This window comes from Aricia agestis, chromosome 2, assembly GCF_905147365.1.
Source record: "Aricia agestis chromosome 2, ilAriAges1.1, whole genome shotgun sequence".
Taxonomy (NCBI): domain Eukaryota; kingdom Metazoa; phylum Arthropoda; class Insecta; order Lepidoptera; family Lycaenidae; genus Aricia; species Aricia agestis.
Genome location: NC_056407.1, coordinates 7,496,419 through 7,517,139, shown reverse-complemented (window position 1 = coordinate 7,517,139; position 20,721 = coordinate 7,496,419). Strand labels below are relative to the sequence as shown.

At 36.8% G+C, this 20,721-nt stretch overlaps 1 protein-coding gene across 1 annotated transcript in view; it reads right to left on the bottom strand.

The window, feature by feature from the left end:
- Nucleotides 1-772: 772 nt before the first annotated feature.
- The window catches only part of LOC121739198 (DNA-binding protein D-ETS-6-like), a 31,974-nt gene continuing 12,025 nt past the window's right edge, over nucleotides 773-20,721 (bottom strand). The window contains exons 4-6 of the mRNA XM_042131551.1: nucleotides 4,611-4,723; nucleotides 2,781-2,927; nucleotides 773-1,210 (exon numbers count right to left, since the gene is read on the bottom strand). Coding sequence (XP_041987485.1) covers nucleotides 1,010-1,210; nucleotides 2,781-2,927; nucleotides 4,611-4,723 — 461 coding nt within the window. The 3' untranslated portion in view covers nucleotides 773-1,009. The remainder of the gene's footprint in view (nucleotides 1,211-2,780; nucleotides 2,928-4,610; nucleotides 4,724-20,721) is intronic.

The window sequence follows — 20,721 nt, the reverse complement described above, 5'->3', positions numbered from 1 at the left end:
AATGTGTAGAGTACACAATGTGAGTTGTGACATTCCATAAAATGTAAAATTATGTTTTTTGTTTCGATTAATACTTATTAAAGATTAAAGGCCGTGTTATCATAATATAACGACACTTTTGGTAAGCCTGCTTAATATTATATACAGTTAGACATTATACTTAACTCTTAAGTATATTATATATAGCTAACTATGCATTTATACGTAAGTTTCTCCTTACAAAATTAACACGATGTAAATAACTATTACAAACAAGACAACGAAATAGTTTTGTCAATTTAATATTACTAGAGATCGCCCAATGGTCGAAATTCGACCTTAGTTTCATATTTTTTTTCAACTCTTGTCTCTGGGATTCAGCTGATCTTAGACTGGCCGTGTAAGCATTGTCTAATAGTATCTAAGATTCAATAAAAAAACTATAAACCATTTTCAATTTGTCACCTTGTTGTCAACAGACTTCAACCATAAATAAAAGAGTATAATTCGTATGTATAGGTTTGTCATTCAAAAATCTGTTATTTTCTTGTGTGTGCGTATTGTAGTGTGTGTAATGTTTTATTTGTTAAAAATATATATATGATAAAAGCATAATTTCAAAATAATATTAGCTCGATGCACTCCTTCACCATATAAACTATAACTGTGCAAAATTTCATGCACATGCGTTTCCCCATGTTTCGTAAAAAGGGTTACAAAGTTTTTGGCTCACGTATTAATATATAGATTATTTACTTACATAAAACATTGACCATGACTCAACTAAAAAAAAAACTTAACATACAGCTTTTCGCAATACATTTTCATTTCGGGATTTAGCTTGCACTGTATTACTAGAACACCTTGGAACACACACTTTTTAAAAAGTCACATGACCGCATCAGTGCCATAATATACTCTACAATATTACACCAAAAGTTTTCAATACACATAAATATTTTATAAAAATCATACAACCTTTCTTCAAATAGTTCTACAATCTTGTTCAACCACTCTCACAATCACTGGACTATGTCGTAGGGTGCGGGGGCCCGGAGGCATGCGCGGGTTGTGCGGGGGCCTGCGTGGGGGCCGCGGGGGCGAAGTGTGCCCCGGCGAGGGCGGAAGGCGGCAGGTAGTGCCAGTAGGGCGGCGCGTCGGCCGCCTGCGCCTGGCACGCCGCCGCCAGCCCCGCCCAGCTGAACCGGTACGCGTACCGCTTGCCGTGAACCTGCGAAAAGGAAACGTCAGGGTCAATTCACATTGCAACGTCCAGTTGCGATGAACTTTTAAATGAGCGTCTCAAAACTAAGTTTAAATACACTACTAGTTGACCCGGCAAACATTGTCTTGCCATATTTTTAGTATCAATATAAAAGTAGATAAAAACCTATTCTCAAGCCTAACGAATAAATATACAAAACTTCATTAAAATCGGTTGAGCCGTTTTGGAGATGTTCGCGCACAAACAAGAGATTTTTTTTATATTAGATTTTATAGGTAGGTACACAAGACGATAAATTTTATTGATTGTCAGACTTGCCGCCATCTCTGCTAGTTCCAGATTTCAATATCTCATTTAAAAATGCATCACAACAATTCGCGAAGTTGTAATGTGAATTGATCATATTAATCCTCATTGATGACTGTAGGTGGCACCAGTAAAACTAGCGCGGAACTATCACTATCAATGTAAATTTTCAGAATCTAATATAGCTCTGCAGTTATCAGTCAATATTTTATAATCCAGTCCACTATCCAACTTTTGACGTCCGAATTCCGTTATCGTATTAAAGTAAAACAGTACAAATATTTCCGAGAGAATGTGATGTCCGTTTTCTAAAACGATTACTTTCCTAAAATAATTACGAAATTGTACTAGCCATTCATTAGTAGAAGCTTTAAAGAGGCTGCCAATTTTCCATGGAAAGTCTGAAAAATAGTTTATATAAACATATTTGAGCATACATTCTTATTGCCTTAGTCATCGTCATGATCGCTATGAAGAAATCACTAAAAAGGCCATAGCGCTATAAAGAAAGCGTTGAAGAAAGTAGGTCGTCAGATTTTACATTTTTGTGGGGAGAAAAGAGACAGAACTCACTTTTTTACTACTGTGATAAATTAAGCGCCTTGTGATTCATAAATCATAACTCATAAGATAATTTAGCTCCTTTCAATATAAAACCAGCTAAAAGTCAAGCTTTGTGAGAGCTCGCGTCCTTTTTTTGCGTGGTAATGATCTTTAAGGCAGTTTTTTATAATTTACTAGTAACCAAATCTTGACTGACCGATGATAACACATGATCTACAATATGTAAATAAAAATCACAATGTTAAACCCAAGTTAAACCACAAGATAGTTTTTCAGTAAAGTGTACCACAAAAGTGCTCAGGTTGTGGGATTTACTAGGGCTCGCTTCGGGATTTACTAGGGTAGGTATGGAGAATTTCTATTCGTTATTAAATATTAGCATAATAATTGAAATAATAGCATTTGTCTGATGTTTAAATGGAGTCTTTTTAGCGGATTTACACGAGACACTAAAATTGCCCATACTGAGTGAGCCACACGCAGATTTATTTAGATTTGATCCATACATTTTCTGATAAACTGTTCATTAAATTAAAATTACTTAACTAATTATTAAATATCTCCGAGTGCGGTCGTGAGCTTTTCTTTACAAACAAATTGAATTCGCATGTAGTATATTGGCACCCTGACTATTAAGTCAGGGTGTACCAAAACTGAGTGATAATACTTTAAGGTGTGTAGTTTTGTTACATTTATCATACTCTACCTTGCTCATAATGTTCTTGTCATAATAGTATCGGAGGGCTCGGGACAGCTTGTCGTAGTTCATGTTGGGTTTCTGCTTGCGCCGGCCCCAGCGCCGCGCCACCTCGTCCGGGTCCGACAGACGGAACTCGCCCTCGCCGGGGGGTCCCTGAGAAATACATGTAGTCAAGTCTTCTGTTGGTTACGGGACGTACGTTTACGACCGTTTACGGCTGATAGATCCGGTTTACCCCTTTTGAACTGTAATACCAAGTAAGAAGGTTGAAAAGACTTAATACGGATATGCCTTCCGACTGTCCATTAGCTATGACTCCATATTATACTATCCATTCTACTCCATACCAATAATATTATTTAAATGCAAAGTGTGTCTGTCTCTCCGTCTGTTAATTATTCACACCCAATCCGCAGAACAGTTTAATGAGATGAGATGCAGACGCACCAATAAAAAAAATCGGCCAAGTGCGAGTTGGACTCGCCCATGAAGGTATAAGCAGCAGCAATAAGGTTTATTTTTATGAAATTAAAAGCTTTTTCATTTATTTTTATATTTCAGTTGATTTAATGAAAGCTAAATTAAGGTTTACCATTTATGACGTATAAAATAAAACTAACTACTTGCTAGATCTCGTTCAAAACAATTTTCGTTGGTAGTTTTTATACTTAATGCTCTTACTTTAGAAGTTAGAGGGGCGACACAGATTTTACCACTTTGGAAGAGTCTCTCTTGCAAACTATTCAGGTTAGAAAAAATGCTATTAGAAACCTCAATATGATTTTTGAAGACCTATCCATAGATACCCCACACGCATATTGTTGAGTTGAAAAAAATATTTTTTGTTTCAGTTGTACCTATGGGGACTCCTAAAATTTTAAATATTTTTTCCATTTTTGTATCAAAATCTTAAGAGGAGTCCACACCGCCCTTTTTTCCATACAAACGTTGTCCTCTGTTTCCTCCCTGGATAATGCCGGTAGAGTTATGATTTTTTTCCTGAATATCTATAGCCACTATTAGCATGTCCCTATGTTTCTTTTTTTTCATAATTTTATTATTAAAAAAGAGAAGAAAGTCCAAAAACCCAAAAAAATTTCCAGATTTTCCTCTGTGTTCAAACACCCAGAAAACAAAATTGGCTAAAATATACACAAAAAATAAAACATAGGAACACAGTTCAAATCTTGCTTTAATTCTTAATGAAAAAAGTACTTAAATCGGTTAAATTTTGGAGAAGGAATCAGCGGACAACGAATCGAAGATTTTCTGTTCTTTTACTACAACTTTTGTCGTATTGTCTCTATCGCGCTCTGCGGTGGGAGACTTGAGATTGGTGAGATAGCAATACATTTGCAAATACCTATTTTCAATTTCTCTCGCCCCTGGTGTATCCTCTTAATGCTGTTCACAGACTACGTCATCTACTTACCAAGTTTCAATAGCAAAGAAAAGTGGCTGTGACATACGGACGGACAGACAGACAGACAGACATGTCGATCGAATCGAAATCGAATCTATGAGGGTTCCGTTTTTTGCCATTTGGCTACGGAACCCTAAAAATTTAGCTGTACAGTTGAGAGGGAAAAAAATGTCATCATGCATATTAATTGTCATGACATAAGACTATACCGTGCGTACATAAATTAATTTATGAAGCCCCAAGCGGCCACATCCGGCCGCGATAACAATAGATAAGCTATTGTGTCTCGTTTTTCCGCGATCGCAAGTTATCTTTTGCATGATACTAGAATTAAGGTGAAAATGTTAAATGAAATAATTCCATCAGCTGCATAAAATCCATCCATTTCCTTAAGGAATGTTAAAGGCGAGTACCTCCCAGCAGATGCCAGGTGCTCCAGCCGCCAGCTCCTCCAGTAGGAACTGCCACAGCTGCACCTGCCCGCCGCCGCTGCCGCGACCGCAAGCCGACAGCGCCGCATACGGCTCTACAAAATATAGAGTACATTTTTCATTTAACAGCTTTTTAAATAATATAAAAAATCTAATACGATAACGCATTTTTTTTTTAAATAAAATAAGGAGGCAAACGAGCAAACGGGTCACCTGATGGAAAGCAACGTCCGTCGCCCATGGACACTCGCAGCATCAGAAGAGCTGCAGGTGCGTTGCCGGCCTTTTAAGAGGAAATAGGGTAATAGGGGAGGGTAGGGATGGGAAGGAAATAGGGGAGGGTAGGGAAGGGAATAGGGGAGGCTAGGGAAGGGAATAGGGTAGGGGATTGGGCCTTCGGTAAACTCACTCACTCGTTGAAACACAGCGCTAGCGCTGTTTCACGCCGGTTTTCTGTGAGAACGTGGTATTTCTCCGGTCGAGCCGGCCCATTCGTGCCGAAGCATGGCTCTCCCACGTATAAACATGTGAAAGTGGAAACAGACATAAAATACCATCGAAGAAATTGATTCATAGTCAATTGACGGACCCACGTCATGTGGTCGGACTATATCAATTCAATATTAGTCGTGACTCGTGATCTGCGGGGCTAAAATGGTCACATTTAGCAATTCCTCTCAATCAATTCAGCAAATGAATTGTCAAAACTGTCAAAATGACAAATGTCAAATCAGTACATAAATACAGAAATGAATTGCAAGCAGAGTTGCATTTTGCGATTTTAGAAAAATGAATCATATTATGATTCATATCATGATTCTTCAAAGCGACCATTTAAGCCCCGCTGTCGGTTGAGTTTGACATTACGCGACCAAATTGTTGATCCGCCGTCTGCCTGTGAATCAACTTCTCTGATAGTAAGTAACAATAAGGGAGGGTTGCACCAGAGGCGTTGTTACAGTTAAGGTTATCGTCAAATATGGCGTCCATTATTGACTTTCCGCCGTACTCAGAGACATTTAATTACGATTAAACTTCAATTTAATGAAGAGTTTGACAGATAATGTATGGGGCTTATGTCCAAATTTTGAATTAATTACAATTAAGTAAATAATGTTCCACTCTGAGTGCGGCAGTAAAACTAGAGATTTGACAGTTCATTTAACATTTTGTTATAGTTATTATTTTTTTTATGAAATAAGGGGGCAAACGAGCAAACGGGTCACCTGATGGAAAGCAACTTCCGTCGCCCATGGACACTCGCAGCATCAGAAGAGCTGCAAGTGCGTTGCCGGCCTTTTAAGAGGGAATAAGGTAATAGGGGAGGGTAGGGAAGGAAGGGGAATGGAATAGTTGAGGGTAGAGAAGGGAATAGGGTAGGGGTTAGGGGATTGGGCCTCCGGTAAACTCACTCACTCGGCGAAACACAGCGCAAGCGCTGTTTCACGCCGGTTTTCTGTGAGAACGTGGTATTTATCCGGTCGAGCCGGCCCATTCGTGCCGAAGCATGGCTCTCCCACGTATAAAGTTAAAGTAAGTTGGTGCAACCCTAAGTAATAACAATTATTGTCGTAATGTAGCAGCACCGCCGAAGGTACGGCCGGCGGCACCTATGCATTTGAAAGCGCCTAAACATTTTATTTTCTAGTGCTACACCCGTGCGCCAACATTATTGTTTTCCCAGAGTTTTACGGTAAATATATAAGCTTATACTATACTAAATATTAATTTTCAACAATTAATTACATTACTGTTTACTTCTCAAACTTTCCCTAGCACTCAGCACAGTTTAGACGGCAAGTCTTCCTAGTTAATATTGTAATAGGATAAATAGGCTGTAACCTACATTTAACTAGGTCATGTATATTTTAGTTGTTACTCTCTATTCTTACAGAAGCAGTCGTTAGAGGCAGCATCCTGGCGCCTCGCCGTGAATCACTGGTGAGCAGTGAGTCAAATCTCATGATTCATGACTTCAATCGAAGCATAAAAACACGTTTTGATCTTCCATGTGCTGTTAGTTTGCCGCTTTATAATACTACTATCAATTTATTTGAACGGACGGCGGCGGCTCTCGTAATTAAAGAGCGCAGGAACTTTGGAGTTTTCTTAAAGATACCGACTATGTTTTATTATGAATTTATATTTAAAAAATAATTAGCATGTAATTTTGTATACAATTTAGATAAAACGTTGAACATGTTTCTTCGTAGCTTTATTAATCGAGTAATTTGTTCAATACTAAGCTCCATTTGCGTCAATTTCTTAAAGAAAATCTAACTTTCATTATTCGTACTTATTTGTCAAATACTTAGTAAATTCGTATTTGTATTTGTGGAGAGTAGCCAAAGAGTAGCCTTTAGTAAATGATTGTTAGATTATGATAGATTTCTTTTAAATTTTAGTTTACAAAAGTATATCATATAACGAATATCTCATATAACGAACACATACCGTGGTAAAGTCGTTGTATCCGACGGTGCTCGTTCGCGCTCAGCCACAACATAGTTCACTTCAAAGTTAAACTAGGAGTATCACTATCTTTTAATCATGATTATTAAATAGAAAACAAAACACTTAAAACTACACGTCACTGATAACTTTCTTTATTTTTTGCATATTCCATTTTCAAAGTTACAGAACTGTCACTAAAATAATTGTTCTTTTTTTTAAACGGCGGATATAATCCGGATGTGCGTCCGGATGCGCGACCGGAAGCTGTGAAGTGGCTCCCGAAGCCGGGTCGGCCCCGCCCCTTGTTTAAACTCAACACTCAAACCTCGCGATGTCCCTTAAAAAGAGACGCAGACTCTTCAGACAATAATGCCTTTTTACTGTGTACTGTGAACACTGAAGTCATCAAAGAAGAATTCTTATTTGCTATAGAGTAAATAATTATTTATCTATATTAGATCCAATAATAGACATAACTCCAACAACTTTCAACATTGTATACAGATGTATTTAAAAATATTTGCCAGCTAGCAGTTATGTTAAACTTATAGCTTTAATACCTCTGGGGCTCAGTGGTGAGCGCGTTGGTAGTTCAAGCCGGGGGTCGCGGGTTCGAATCCCGCCGACGGAATAAAACGTTTTAAAAGTTCCTGGGTCATAAATGTGTATTAAATATATGTATCATAATATAATAAAAACATTAAATATAATATGTATACTATAAAAGTATTAAATATTATATTTCCGTTGTCTGGTACCTGTAATACAAATCCTTCAGGTACTTACCACGGGGCCAGACTGACGTGGTGTAAAGCGTCCATCCATACTAATATTATATCCATACTTCCATACTAATATTATTAACGCGAAAGTGTGTCTGTCTGTCTGTAACCTCTTCACGCCCAAACCACTGAACTAAGCTGTTTGGCATGGAGATACTTTGAGTCCCGGGAAAGGACATAGGAAACTTTTTATCCCGGAAAAATGTACGGTTCGTCGGGATTAACGAATTTTGGCGCAACGGAGTTGCGGGCGTCATCTAGTAGATATTATATTATAATATCTTTAATTATCACCCAGTACTTTATGAGTTTCATTTTATACTACTTTACTTCTTATTTTGCATTATATGCTAATTGTTATTACATTTACAATACATACATTATAAGCTAATAAGTACCACTAGTGATAAATGTTCAAAGATAAATAGAATCTAGCAAATTGAAGAATAGAGATAGTATCTAATAAGAATCTTTAGCTTCTAAGTTCAAACAGAATCTGTCTTTCATTTTCATTAATAAAATGTAATTAAATACGTAATAGTATTCAATAATAATTAATAAAACGCGTTACAATATATTCATGAGATGTATCAATACGCTATAATCCTCGGACTTAAGTAAAGTCCCGACAGGTTTAATAGAAGACACGCGCCCTACGCGTGCCCTCCGCATGCATAATGCAGGACGTCCCGCCGCGCCGCCCGCCCTACGATGTCGCGTAGCCCGTAGGGTTGACACAACTATTCTTCTGCCATAAGAGCTTTCGCCTTGAGTGAGACATAGACCACAGTGACAGTCTTAAGACACTAAGACACAGTTAAACAAATCATATGGAGATGAACACAAACAAACAAATGTTTTGTACTAAATGTTGCCCGCAGCGGGCATATAAATAGTTTTTTTTTACGGGACAAACAGTGTCCTACACCTTTTTCTGGGATTCAAAGATTATTCATATCGAATGTCATCAAATTTTGTTTAGAGGCATGCAGACGCACTTTCGTATTTAAAATATTAAATATGGATCGCAGTGGCCTGTCTAAAAAGAGAGCTCGAAATGTGCTCATATTTATATTATGAGTATTATCTGTTTGCAGCCCTATATTTTAATACAAGTCTTTGGGTCTATAATATTACAGCGCCTTTAACATAATATCAAATAACTATTTATTAAGACACATATATACTTTCGCGTTAATAATACATTAACAATATTTAAGGTCTTGCAAACTTGATTTCTAATTCTATTTAATTTAACCAAGTATAAGTAAGTAAGTACAATATGTCAAGTGCTGATCGACTAAACATCTCAATTTCCTAAAATTCTGGAGCTAAGCCCGAACTTTATTCGATATGATAAATCTATAATATAAAAATGAGTCGCTGAATGTGTTGCTAAGCGCAAAACTCGAGAACGGCTGAACGGATTGGGCTAATTTTAGTCTTAAAATATTCGTAGAAGTCCAGGGAAGGTTTTTAAGTGATACGAAGTTCACCGGGACAGCTAGTTGTTTAATAAAAGCATTGTTTCAGGTTTTAAAAAAATCTGAAAATTTTAAGTAATTAAGAAACCTTCGAGAATCTACTGTCATAAATATAATTGTTTTTAATTCTCTTCACAAATACCTACATCCGGCTGTCTGGACCGTGGAGGACGAAAAGTCAATTGTGTTAATTTATGCGAGTGGAGCCGCGTGCGGCGACTAGGCTGTCTCGCCTCGATAAATTATGTCTAGCGTCTCGACTGTCGACTACTTCGCGGAAACTCTAATAATGGCGCAAACCGCAGCCCGCAGCCTCGGCCCAAGACACAGGAGGACAACGGAAATCGGTACTACACAAAAAACCTACATGTTGATTAACTACAGTACTCCCAAATTAATAGTGCGCATGGAAATCTTTGCTAATTGTTGTACTCACGAAAACACCCGAATCTATGAAACCTGCATTTTGCACCTTGTTCAAAGGAAATAGGAGTAAATATCATATTATAGCCGGTGGCAAAAGCTCACCGGGAAGCCATCGCGGCGTTACCATGGTAATATTCAAGCAACGTCAGGCGCCTCTATATCGCTGCAAAGCTGTTTTTCTTAAAGTTATGTCTAAAGAACAGCGCTTGCAGCGACGTCTTCCGACGCTCGGGAAATACGACTGTCGACCGTTGCCGAAAAATAACGAAAATTTCTATGCGCATTATGACTTTGGGAGCACAGTACCTCCTCCTATTTTAAAGTAACTTAAAATAGTAATAAGTATAATATAAAATTACACATGGGTCATTATAGTAAGAGCAGTCATAGCTTGGTGGCTAACAATATTATAGCAATTTCCTTTTGTGGTCTAGTTTTAAAAATGCAAGTACCAACTACTTTCTTGGTATAAAACACATTGTCTATTTTTTTATTGACAAAGATCATAATTAAAGACGTAAGTGGAAGAAGTAGATAACTAACAATTTGAAAATATACGCTTTTTTGCATAAATTTTAAGGAAGCTTTAGGACCGGTAAAATGAGGATTTTATGCATACCAAGATATATATTAGCCAGATCATGAAGTTGGTAAGTTCCGAGTACAAGGTTTGTTCATATCATAAGGGAAAAATTAGTAATTGCCCTTTAGTTTAGACTTTAGAATACACTTGTTCCACTTTCGTCTTTAATTATTATTAAGCTGTTAGGTCGGAAATTCCTGCATAAAAATGTTACCTAAATGTTTTGTACATAATATCACTGTCCTAAACTTGACATTTTCAAAACCAAGTGAAATACACAATTTCTTGAAATTATAATAATAATAATTGTAAAACGCAGGATGTTATGAATTAAGGCAGAGGCTGTATAAGAGGGCGTACAAGGCGGAGCGTCGTCGCGACCGCCCACCGCACTCGCGATCGCGGTAGATAGCTCGCAGATAACGAAGGAATCATACGTCAGTGCTATTAGTATAATATAATAGTTATGTAGGTAGGTAGGTACTTACTTATAAACAATTGCTTAATAATAATTGTAATTGCGCCCTATCTAATATATAAAATTCTCGTGTCACGCGGTGCGTGGTTGAAATCCTCTGAAACGGCTCGGCCGATTTTCGTGAATCTTAAAGAGCATAATATCGGCTAGGGTTGAGAATCGGACAACATCTACTTTTTATATTGATAAGTGCATTTGTGGAATAAATAATAGTAAATTATTATAACTCGAGACAGACGGCGACCATTGTTTGTGTGACGGGATAGCGATGGACATTGCCATAATGACATACTTACTTATTTAGTGACTTCAATAAAATAATATGGGCGAATTTATATGGCAAAACAACGTTTGCCGGGACAACTACCAGTAGATATAAAAATCAAGTATCAAAAAAAATTAAAATATGCAATTTATTTTGTTTGCCTCATTTCACATGTTAGCAAAAGGCAGATGATACGAAGTACCAAGAAGATAAACAAGTGGATAAAGTAATTATGTTACAACAGAGCAAAACTACCTTTAGTTTTGCTCTATCGCAACATAATTACTTTATCCACTCGTTATTTGATTTGTTGGAGTTAAGGAAGGAGTTAAGCTATAAAATCTAAAAAAGTAGAAAAATAGATTAGGGGATACGTAAGCCTGCCATTTAGCGTGGTGTCAAATGCCACCGCCATGTCAATGTGGGAACTAAAAACTGCTAAACTAAGTATCTAAATATCCAACCAACTAATTTATTAGTGAAGATGAAGTTTAGATAGTGCAAAAAGTACAGAGTCTGCGATCGTGCTGAAAGGCGGTATTTCCAGTGAGTGGGTCTATCGTGAGTCGTGTGACTCATGGGGCGGGAATGTGAAAGCGGCCAGCGATTCCCACGACTCTGCAATTATCTTGTCCATCTAATTGTATACAAGTATTTCAGCTACAAGTCAAATCTCAATGTACTAAACACCTACATATTATTATAAAAAACCCATATCGATATATTTTAAATTTCTGAAGGACATGATGACATGGCATACAACCTACGCCCTGTAAGAAAGCAGGGAAAAGGCTAAATGAGATGCCGGATCTACTTCATTTAGGGTGGGTTGCACCAACTTACTTTAACTATACTGCCGCCGCAACGCTGCCTGACGGCGAGTAATATAAAGGTTGTTTTGAATCGTGTTTTTGGCACAATTTGTTTTTTTTTTCTTTTTTCTCGAATTGGATAGAATTTTATCTATAGATTATTTCTGCCGTTTTCTTTTTATGAATTGCCATTTATGAAAAAGCTCCAAGTTGCCGAAATTAACAGCAATTCTTTGCCCATTTTCTCTAAAATTTTGCCGAGTTACATATTTTTTTTTACTCAACTATTTCATATTAAAGTGGTAAAAAGTAATTCCAACATTGTATAGACGACTTTCTCAACAGTACATTGTATTTTTTTCATACCGTTAAGACAGGTTAAGACGTCAATACAATCCATAAACAGGTGATATTCTAAACCTTTTACAGCAAAAATCACAAAACTGTCGCGGGTTTGAGTCGGATTATTTAAAAATACTTAAAAAAAATCTAGCTCCAACATTAGATTATAATTGAAATGATCTTAAATGTTGTGCATTAATACTTATAGAAATACTGTATTTTAACTGTTAAATCACGTCTGTTAAATCAGCGAAATCGGCAAAATCTCGTATACGGACTTTTAACTATAACCATAACTTTAATCATAACTGAAACTATAACCACGCCTCTGGTGCATCCCACCCTTAGTTGGGACTTTTTGTCAAGCTTCCAGACTGTAGCCATCGACTAACATTAGCTAAGTATAGCACTCCCATGTTGGCCTACCTATAAATAATTTTTCTGATGGTTCATGGTACATTGCAATGCAAAAGAATCCATTTAAATACAATGCATTACTAATTACGTAATAGAGATTAGAGACTGAAGAGCAGAGATTGTACTGTTATGACACTCTTAACATACAGTTGAATGTAGCGACTGATGAGTTCTCAACTCCCAAACTATAGATTTCTAAAAATGTACATATTGATGATTCATAATCTATTAAGTGATAAAAGTAAACAACACAAAATATTTTATATTAATTATTATTTATCACGTTAGATAACGTGTATTATGAATTATCGGACGATACCCGATTCGGTTAGTTACAAAATATTATCTGAAGTTACCTTTATCACGCTTTAATTAGCAGTTTGAAAAACTCTATGAGTCAGCCGCAGCTCATAAAGATTTATTTTTCAGCGTTTTCCAAAAAGATATTCCTATTAGGTAGAGTCCTACGTAGAGTCACTAGGTATATTTTACTTGAGGCTACTTGCACAAATACTTAAAGTTAGCCCTGATTTAAATAACAATTAATATTATATCGTATTCAGGAAAGAGACAATGTTATATTTCTGAAGGCGAACTCAAATCCGTGCAAGTGATCTTTAGAGGGCAATCTACGAGGCCAATACTTAATCTTATTTGTGTAAAGTATTTATTGCATTATTCATGCCTTATACTAAATACTCTTTTATTCATTATTTTTACATATTACTAGCTGTCCCGGGGAGCTGCGGCTGACTCATAGAGTTTTTCAAACTGCTTTTTTTTTTTTAATGAAAAAGGCGGCAAACGAGCAAACGTGTCACCTGATGGAAAGCAACTTCCGTCGCCCATGGACACTCGCAGCATCAGAAGAGCTGCAGGTGCGTTGCCGGCCTTTTAAGAGGGAGTAGGATAATAGGGGAGGGTAGGGATGGGAAGGGCAAGGAATAGGGGAGTAAGGAAGGGAATAGGGTAGGGGATTGGGCCTCCGGTAAACTCACTCACTCGGCGAAACACAGCGCAAGCGCTGTTTCACGCCGGTTTTCTGTGAGAACGTGGTATTTCTCCGGTTGAGCCGGCCCATTCGTGCCGAAGCATGGCTCTCCCACGTTTCTTTGCCATATAGAGTATTTCGCCCGTATTATTTTATTAAGGTGACTAAATAAGTATGTCAGCATGGCAACGTCCATCGCTATCCCGTCGCACAAACAATGGTCGCCGTCAGTCTCGAGTTATATCTCGAGATATAAAAAGTACCCAGTAGCCGATTCTCAGACCCACTGAATATGCATATAAAATTTGGTTAAAATCAGTAAAGCCGTTTCGGAGGAGTACGTGGCCTAACATTGTGACACGAGAATTTTATATATATACTAGCTGTCCCGGTGAACTTCGTGTCACTTTAAAACCTTTCCTGGACTTCTACGAATATTTTAAGACTAAAATCAGCCCAATCCGTCCAGCCGTTTTCGAGTTTTAGCGCGACTAACACATTTGAAAATCCATTTTTATATATAACTAGCTGTCCCGGTGAACTTCGTGTCACTTTAAAACCCTCCCTGGACTTCTACGAATATTTTAAGACTAAAATCAGCCCAATCCGTTCAGCCGTTTTCGAGTTTTAGCGCGACTAACACATTTTAAGATCCATTTTTATATATAAGATATAGATAAGATAGTAATTAGTACAGAGAAGAAACTCTCGTCTGTTGTATGCTCACCTACAAACGAATTTCAGCACATTTCAAAACATTAAAAGTTTTCAACCATAGATTACAATGGTATGGTTTCGAGTAGACTTCTTATAGTAAACTTTTACGCATAATTCTCGTTTACATTGCATCCGTGTGAAGCCAGAGCGGGTCGCTAGGTAGTATAAAATAAATGTTCCCTAGCTATCAAAAGCGTGGTGACCTCCCGACAGCGAAAGCCCCGAGATCCGCATTGAATTGCAAATGGCGACCCGCTGGGCGCAGCCCTACTACTTTTCCTTATTAACTATTTGTCCCCTTGTCCCCTTGTTGCTTGGTTTATAGCAGTTCAACTGTTAAAGGAATGCGTTCAGAAGATTTTTTGTAACTGGACTTTATATTATAAAATACCCGACTAAAAACTAAACATTATCATATTTTGGTGATGAGCAACTACTTTTTGATATTTTTTGACAGGGGACATGAAGAGATAGAGATTTGTGTTAAGTAAGTAAGTAAGCACAAGTCTTTTATAAGGTAATAATATTATTTATTTTGAAAAGGGTACTTCCTTTATATTTATTTAGCACACCAACTGACGTGGGGGGAGCCATGCTTCGGCACGAATGGGCCGGCTCGACCGGAGAAATACCACGTGCTCACAGAATACCGGCGTGAAACAGCGCTTGCGCTGTGTTTCGCCGAGTGAGTGAGTTTACCGGAGGCCCAATCCCCTACCCTTTTCCCTTCCCGGATAAAATTATCAAACATAACCCTTAAAATATATAAAAAATACAAAAAAAAATGTGTATAATAATTATAATATAGTAGTTACAGGCTAAATAGTGTAAACCATTGTTATGTTCTGCTTAACATAAAGATTGACTAAGAAATAAAGATTGAAAAAAAATTATTTAAAAATCAATGTCCACCCGTGCGAAGCCGGGGCGGGCTGCTAGTAATATTATATTTCGACCAATATAATATGCAAACAAAATAATAACAATACTGTATAGGTACGGTAATTTATAACCGAAAACTATCCTTATTTTGAAGACCTCCAACCTTCAGCTACTCGAGTAATAATGCCAAGAAGTCATAAAACCACCGAGTGACTTTATGAGGGGAAAATCGGATTAAGTAGTAATCCACGGCTTAGAAAGTATCTGTCACTAAATTAATCATATTTTACTGTACCTAAGTGTCAGTGTTTTTATAAATTTCTACTTTTTGTAGTGTCCAGCTGTGAGGCCGTGCTTCGGAGTTTTACCAGTAATTGTACAAAAAAAATGCGAGTGCGAGTCGAACTCGCACACAAAAACAAAATAAAATTAAAGATATACGGCGGCGGCAGCGGCAACAGATATACACATTACACAATCTGTTAAAATTTCAGAAGTCTAGCTTTAGCGGTTCTAGAGATACAGCTTGGAGACACACAGATGGACGCACGGACGGACAGACAACGAAGTCTTAGTAAAAAGGGTCCTAAAAAGAATTGCGCGTTTTTCCCGGGCTTAGATAAATTTTGCCCAAAATATGTTTTTGGGCAAAATTTATCTAAGCCCGTTATTTAACAATACTCAATTTTGTTAAAACATATTATTATGTGCACATAGTTATTTCGTTAAAATATTAAGTTATACTTTATACATTCCAAGAATTAAGTACTTTATTTGAAAAAAAAGGTTAACCTCTACCTAAAAAGTCACTTCGTATTTGATCGTAAAGTTGTTAGTGATTGCCTAAATTCGCCATGTGGGAGTGGCTAAAGTTTTCGGTCAAGAACCAATCATGAGTAAGATCCTTTTAAGACCACACAAAACACACTTTTGAGTGTTATATTGTTTATTTATTTTTTTACAAAAATTCAACCCACAAGACCACCGTCTAAAACCCAACTCATAAATTATTAAGTGAGGCGCCGCTCATACGACAAAAGAAAAATTAAACATTAGATTAATTAATATCATTATGTTTATTGCTCCTACATTCCAAAACGACAATTTTAATGTTTGACCTTATCGATATTCTGTTCACTTTCTTGATTAACATATTCTTCGGGTATTTTGAATTTATAAAAATATTATCTCTTTTCTCTTTTGTATTTCAATTAATAGAATTAACATACAAAATATTATTAAGGAAATCTTAAAAATTTATGTGAGCAATTTTTATTGCATTACATATTTTGTAATTTTATATAATATAAAAACTAAATACAAAATATCCTAAATACATGCGTTTGTCTTATCACATAAACTATACAAACAATATACATCAAATCATGGTATTACATAACACAACAAACAGTACCGTTATTTAATCGTATTAGAAAAGTGTAACTAGTGTGATAAATCTCAAGACGCGTTGAGTCAATCCGGAACTATGAATCAGTGTTAATATTGACTCACTTCCGGAGCCCAATTATGTTCTTCGCAACGTAATTCTTAATTTAGCGCCACGTGCTGAACGCCAATGCCAATTCTCATATACATAATATATATATCAAAATAAACAGGCAAACATCAATGACCGATCTATTTAATTTTAAAGGCTTATAATATGCCCTACTAAGGCTGTAGATAGTCTTAGTAGGGCATATTATAAGCCTTTCGTAGAAGTGCGAGAGAATATAAACAATAATAGATTATAATTAAGTATAACAGGGACCAACTATCAGAGTTCCCTTATCGATCCTTCTAGATCTGAGGAGTGGGGACACGGCAGTGTCCCAGACTTCTCGTATATAATAAAGTACTCTGTGGCCGAGACGAGTTAAGCGAAGCGCAAGGGCACTACCTACCTTTTCTCGACGTGTTTCATCTGTAGATCATACAAGCTTCTGAATCTACGTCGTGGCCAACTCTATCGACCCTAACTCCAACAATACCACAAATCAGTAAATATGTATGGCTTGGCTATTTCGTTACTAAATTTCGTTACTTTATACGTGGGAGAGCCATGCTTCGGCACGAATGGGCCGGCTCGACCGGAGATACCACGTTCTCACAGAAAACCGGCGTGAAACAGCGCTAGCGCTGTGTTTCGCCGAGTGAGTGAGTTTACCGGAGGCCCAATCCCCTACCCTATTCCCTTCCCATCCCTACCCTCCCCTATTACCCTATTCCCTCTTAAAAGGCCGGCAACGCACCTGCAGCTCTTCTGATGCTGCGAGTGTCCATGGGCGACGGAAGTTGCTTTCCATCAGGTGACCCGTTTGCTCGTTTGCCCCCTTTTTCATAAAAAAATCTTAATGATGCCGATAAAATGGGATATAAAGTCTTTAAAAAAAATTACGGTACCTCCCCTACACATCAATGCGGGGGTGATTTTTTTTCGCGTCCACGCCACCGTGTAGGGTGTCGTTGGATAGGTTTTTTAAAAATATATCCAGTAGGGATTCATTTGTGAAATATTTACGAAGTTTTAAACTGGAAAAAATCGTTAGAGTCCAGTGTCCCCCCCTTCTACCAGCTAAACGGTTGCTTCTGGAAATGTGAAAAAAATCACGGGAGTGGGAATATGATTTTAAAAGGAAAATGATCACGTCTAAGAGGACTTCACATGTTATTGAGTAATAGTCGATCAACTAAAAAAATGTATTATAAGGAACTTTTCTTTCAAATTTATTGGAACGTAACTGAGATGATGTTGTTAGTAGTAAAACACGTAATAAATGTGCATTTTTTTGAGTATACAAAAATTATCAAAAAAAACCGGCCAAGTGCGTGTCAGGCCACGATATAGGGTTCAAATTCCTTTAAACGTAACTGAAATAATGTTGTTAGTAGTGCAAAACACGTTATAAAATATGTATATTGATTGACCAATAAAAAAACAGAAACTAGCGACACTACGGAACCCTATATTGCGCGTGGCACGACACGCACTTGGCCGGGTTTTTTTCCTTATAGCGGCTTATTCTGTGTGTGAAACATGCAAATTATAAAAAAATATCCAATGATCAAGGATATTTTTTGAAAATCTGCCATCAAAAATCTTCATACCAAATTTCGTCCAAATCGGTTTAAGCGTAAAGACTTGAAAAGGCAAGCAAACTGACTGACTGACAAACACTTCTACACACTACAATATGTATCTATTTACAAGGAGTTAGTATTATTTATTGTTTAAAACATCTGTGGTATTTATAGTTTTAGAAATAGAGATGGACGACGGTACAGTATAGAACAGTGTTTTTCAACCTATGGGTCGCGAAGCTTTTGTAGAGTGTGGGGGGGGGGTCGCCAGAGTTCGATAGAACTATTTCAGTTACACAACAATAAAGATTAGACATATTGATATACTTAATATTATATTAAGTAGGAACATTTTGACAAAAGGTTATACGAGTATTCATAATTAACATGCATGATACGTCATGATAAAAAAGCAAAGGGTTGGGGGTCGCGAAATATTTTTTTTCGCATCATAAAAAAGATTGAAAAACACTGCTATAGAAGATTAATATAATATTTTATCAAACGGTAGATCAAAAGGAAGGGACTACTCATAGCTCGTCAGGAAAAACCCAAAACTTGAAAGTTTTCGGTTCCGGGAATACATCAATGTTCAATATATATTCAGAAGAAATTAATCATGCCATTTTAACAGCCGCTAAGTTATGATGCATTCAATGATTTAAGGCGCTGTGGTTGTTGCAACTACGTAAAATGGGTTTTTAAATAACGTTTTTAGTAAGTATAGAAAATGTCATTATTTAAGTATAAAATAAGTACCGTTTTAAAATTGAGGAAATTTCCTATACGCAAAGGTATATCAGTACACAATTTAAAAAAATCTGCTTGATAGAAAAAAATCTCAAAGATGACTGTTATAACGCTGTTTTTCATAATTAAGTAAATCATTTTATGGCTAAATTACACACTTTCTAGAAAAAACAAAAAATGTAATAAATCAAATATTATAATATTTGATTTATGTATATATTTATGTAATACTAAAAACAAAAGGATTTTTTTCTTCTATTTCCTATTATCAAGGCACGCGGCGAGCGCGTAATTGCCACTGTACAAGGCGCGCTGATATTAATGTTCTTAACGTCGATATTCGTACTGACAGACATCGACCTGCTAATTTTAGGGACTACTGGGCCTTAATGATTTATTGCAGTCAATTCGGTCAGGGATCAAGGTAGGCTGGTTCATATTTGGGTGAAGATTCGCAAAGAAAATTTAATATTATATTACATAAAAGATATGGGAAAATCTGAGGGCACGGGAGTGCCCCCGCCAAGATGAACCAAGCGAAGCGCGCAAGGGCACTACCTACCTTTTCTCGAAACGTTTCGTCGTATTTTTGAACCCTCGTAACTTTGGTTTGAATAATGCCAGATAGTTGAAATTTTTAAGATATAGTAACATGGGTATAGTTATTAAAAGCGCAAAGTTTGAATATCGTAGCTATTATACTTTAGATTTTGTAGGTGTCCAAAAACCCACAATTTTGTCACTGAGTCACCGATCATCAAAACTGTTAGGGTACTTCCTGAAGTCTTAGAAAGCTGAAGTTTGGTATGTAACATGATATTAGTACTAAAACAACAAAAAAATTATCAAACTCAACTTAACCTATATCCGTACCATTATAGAGCAAAATTAGGCAAAAATTTGTGTTTTTGTATGGGAGCCCCCCTTACTTTTTTATTTTATTTTAATATTATCATCAAATATTAAAGTAGACATATAACTAAGGACTTTGAGAAAAATTCAAGTACCTACCTGTTGCCATTATTGATATAGAGCAAAAAAGGCCAAAAAAATCACGTTTGTTGTATGGGAGCCCCCCTTTAATATTAATTTTGTTTTATTTTTAGTATTAGTTGTTACAGCGGCAATAAATATACATAATCTGTGAAAATTTCAACTCTCTAGCTATTACCGTTCTTGAGTCGGTCTGTCTGTCTGTTTGTCTCTAGGCTGTACTAGAGACAGACAGACAGACTTCGCGTCATCGATAGTGCCCAACAGCGACATCTATTATTATCAAAAGGAAAAAATAGCAAAAAATCACGTTTGTTATATGAGAGCCCCCGAAATATTAAATCAATTTTGTTTTTAGTATTTATTGCTATAGCGGCAACAGAAATACATAATCGATGAAAATTTCAACTCACTAGTTCTACCGTTCTTGAGATGCATACTAGAAACAGATAGACATACAGACAGACAGACAGATAGCGGACAGACAATGAAGTCTAGTAATAGGGTTCCGTTTTTACCCTCTGGGTACGGACACCCAAAAAAAATCGGTCAAGTGCGAGTCGGACTCGCGCACGAAGGGTTCCGTACTGTAAACTGTTATAGAGCGAAAGGAGGGGAAAAAAATGTGTTTTTGTA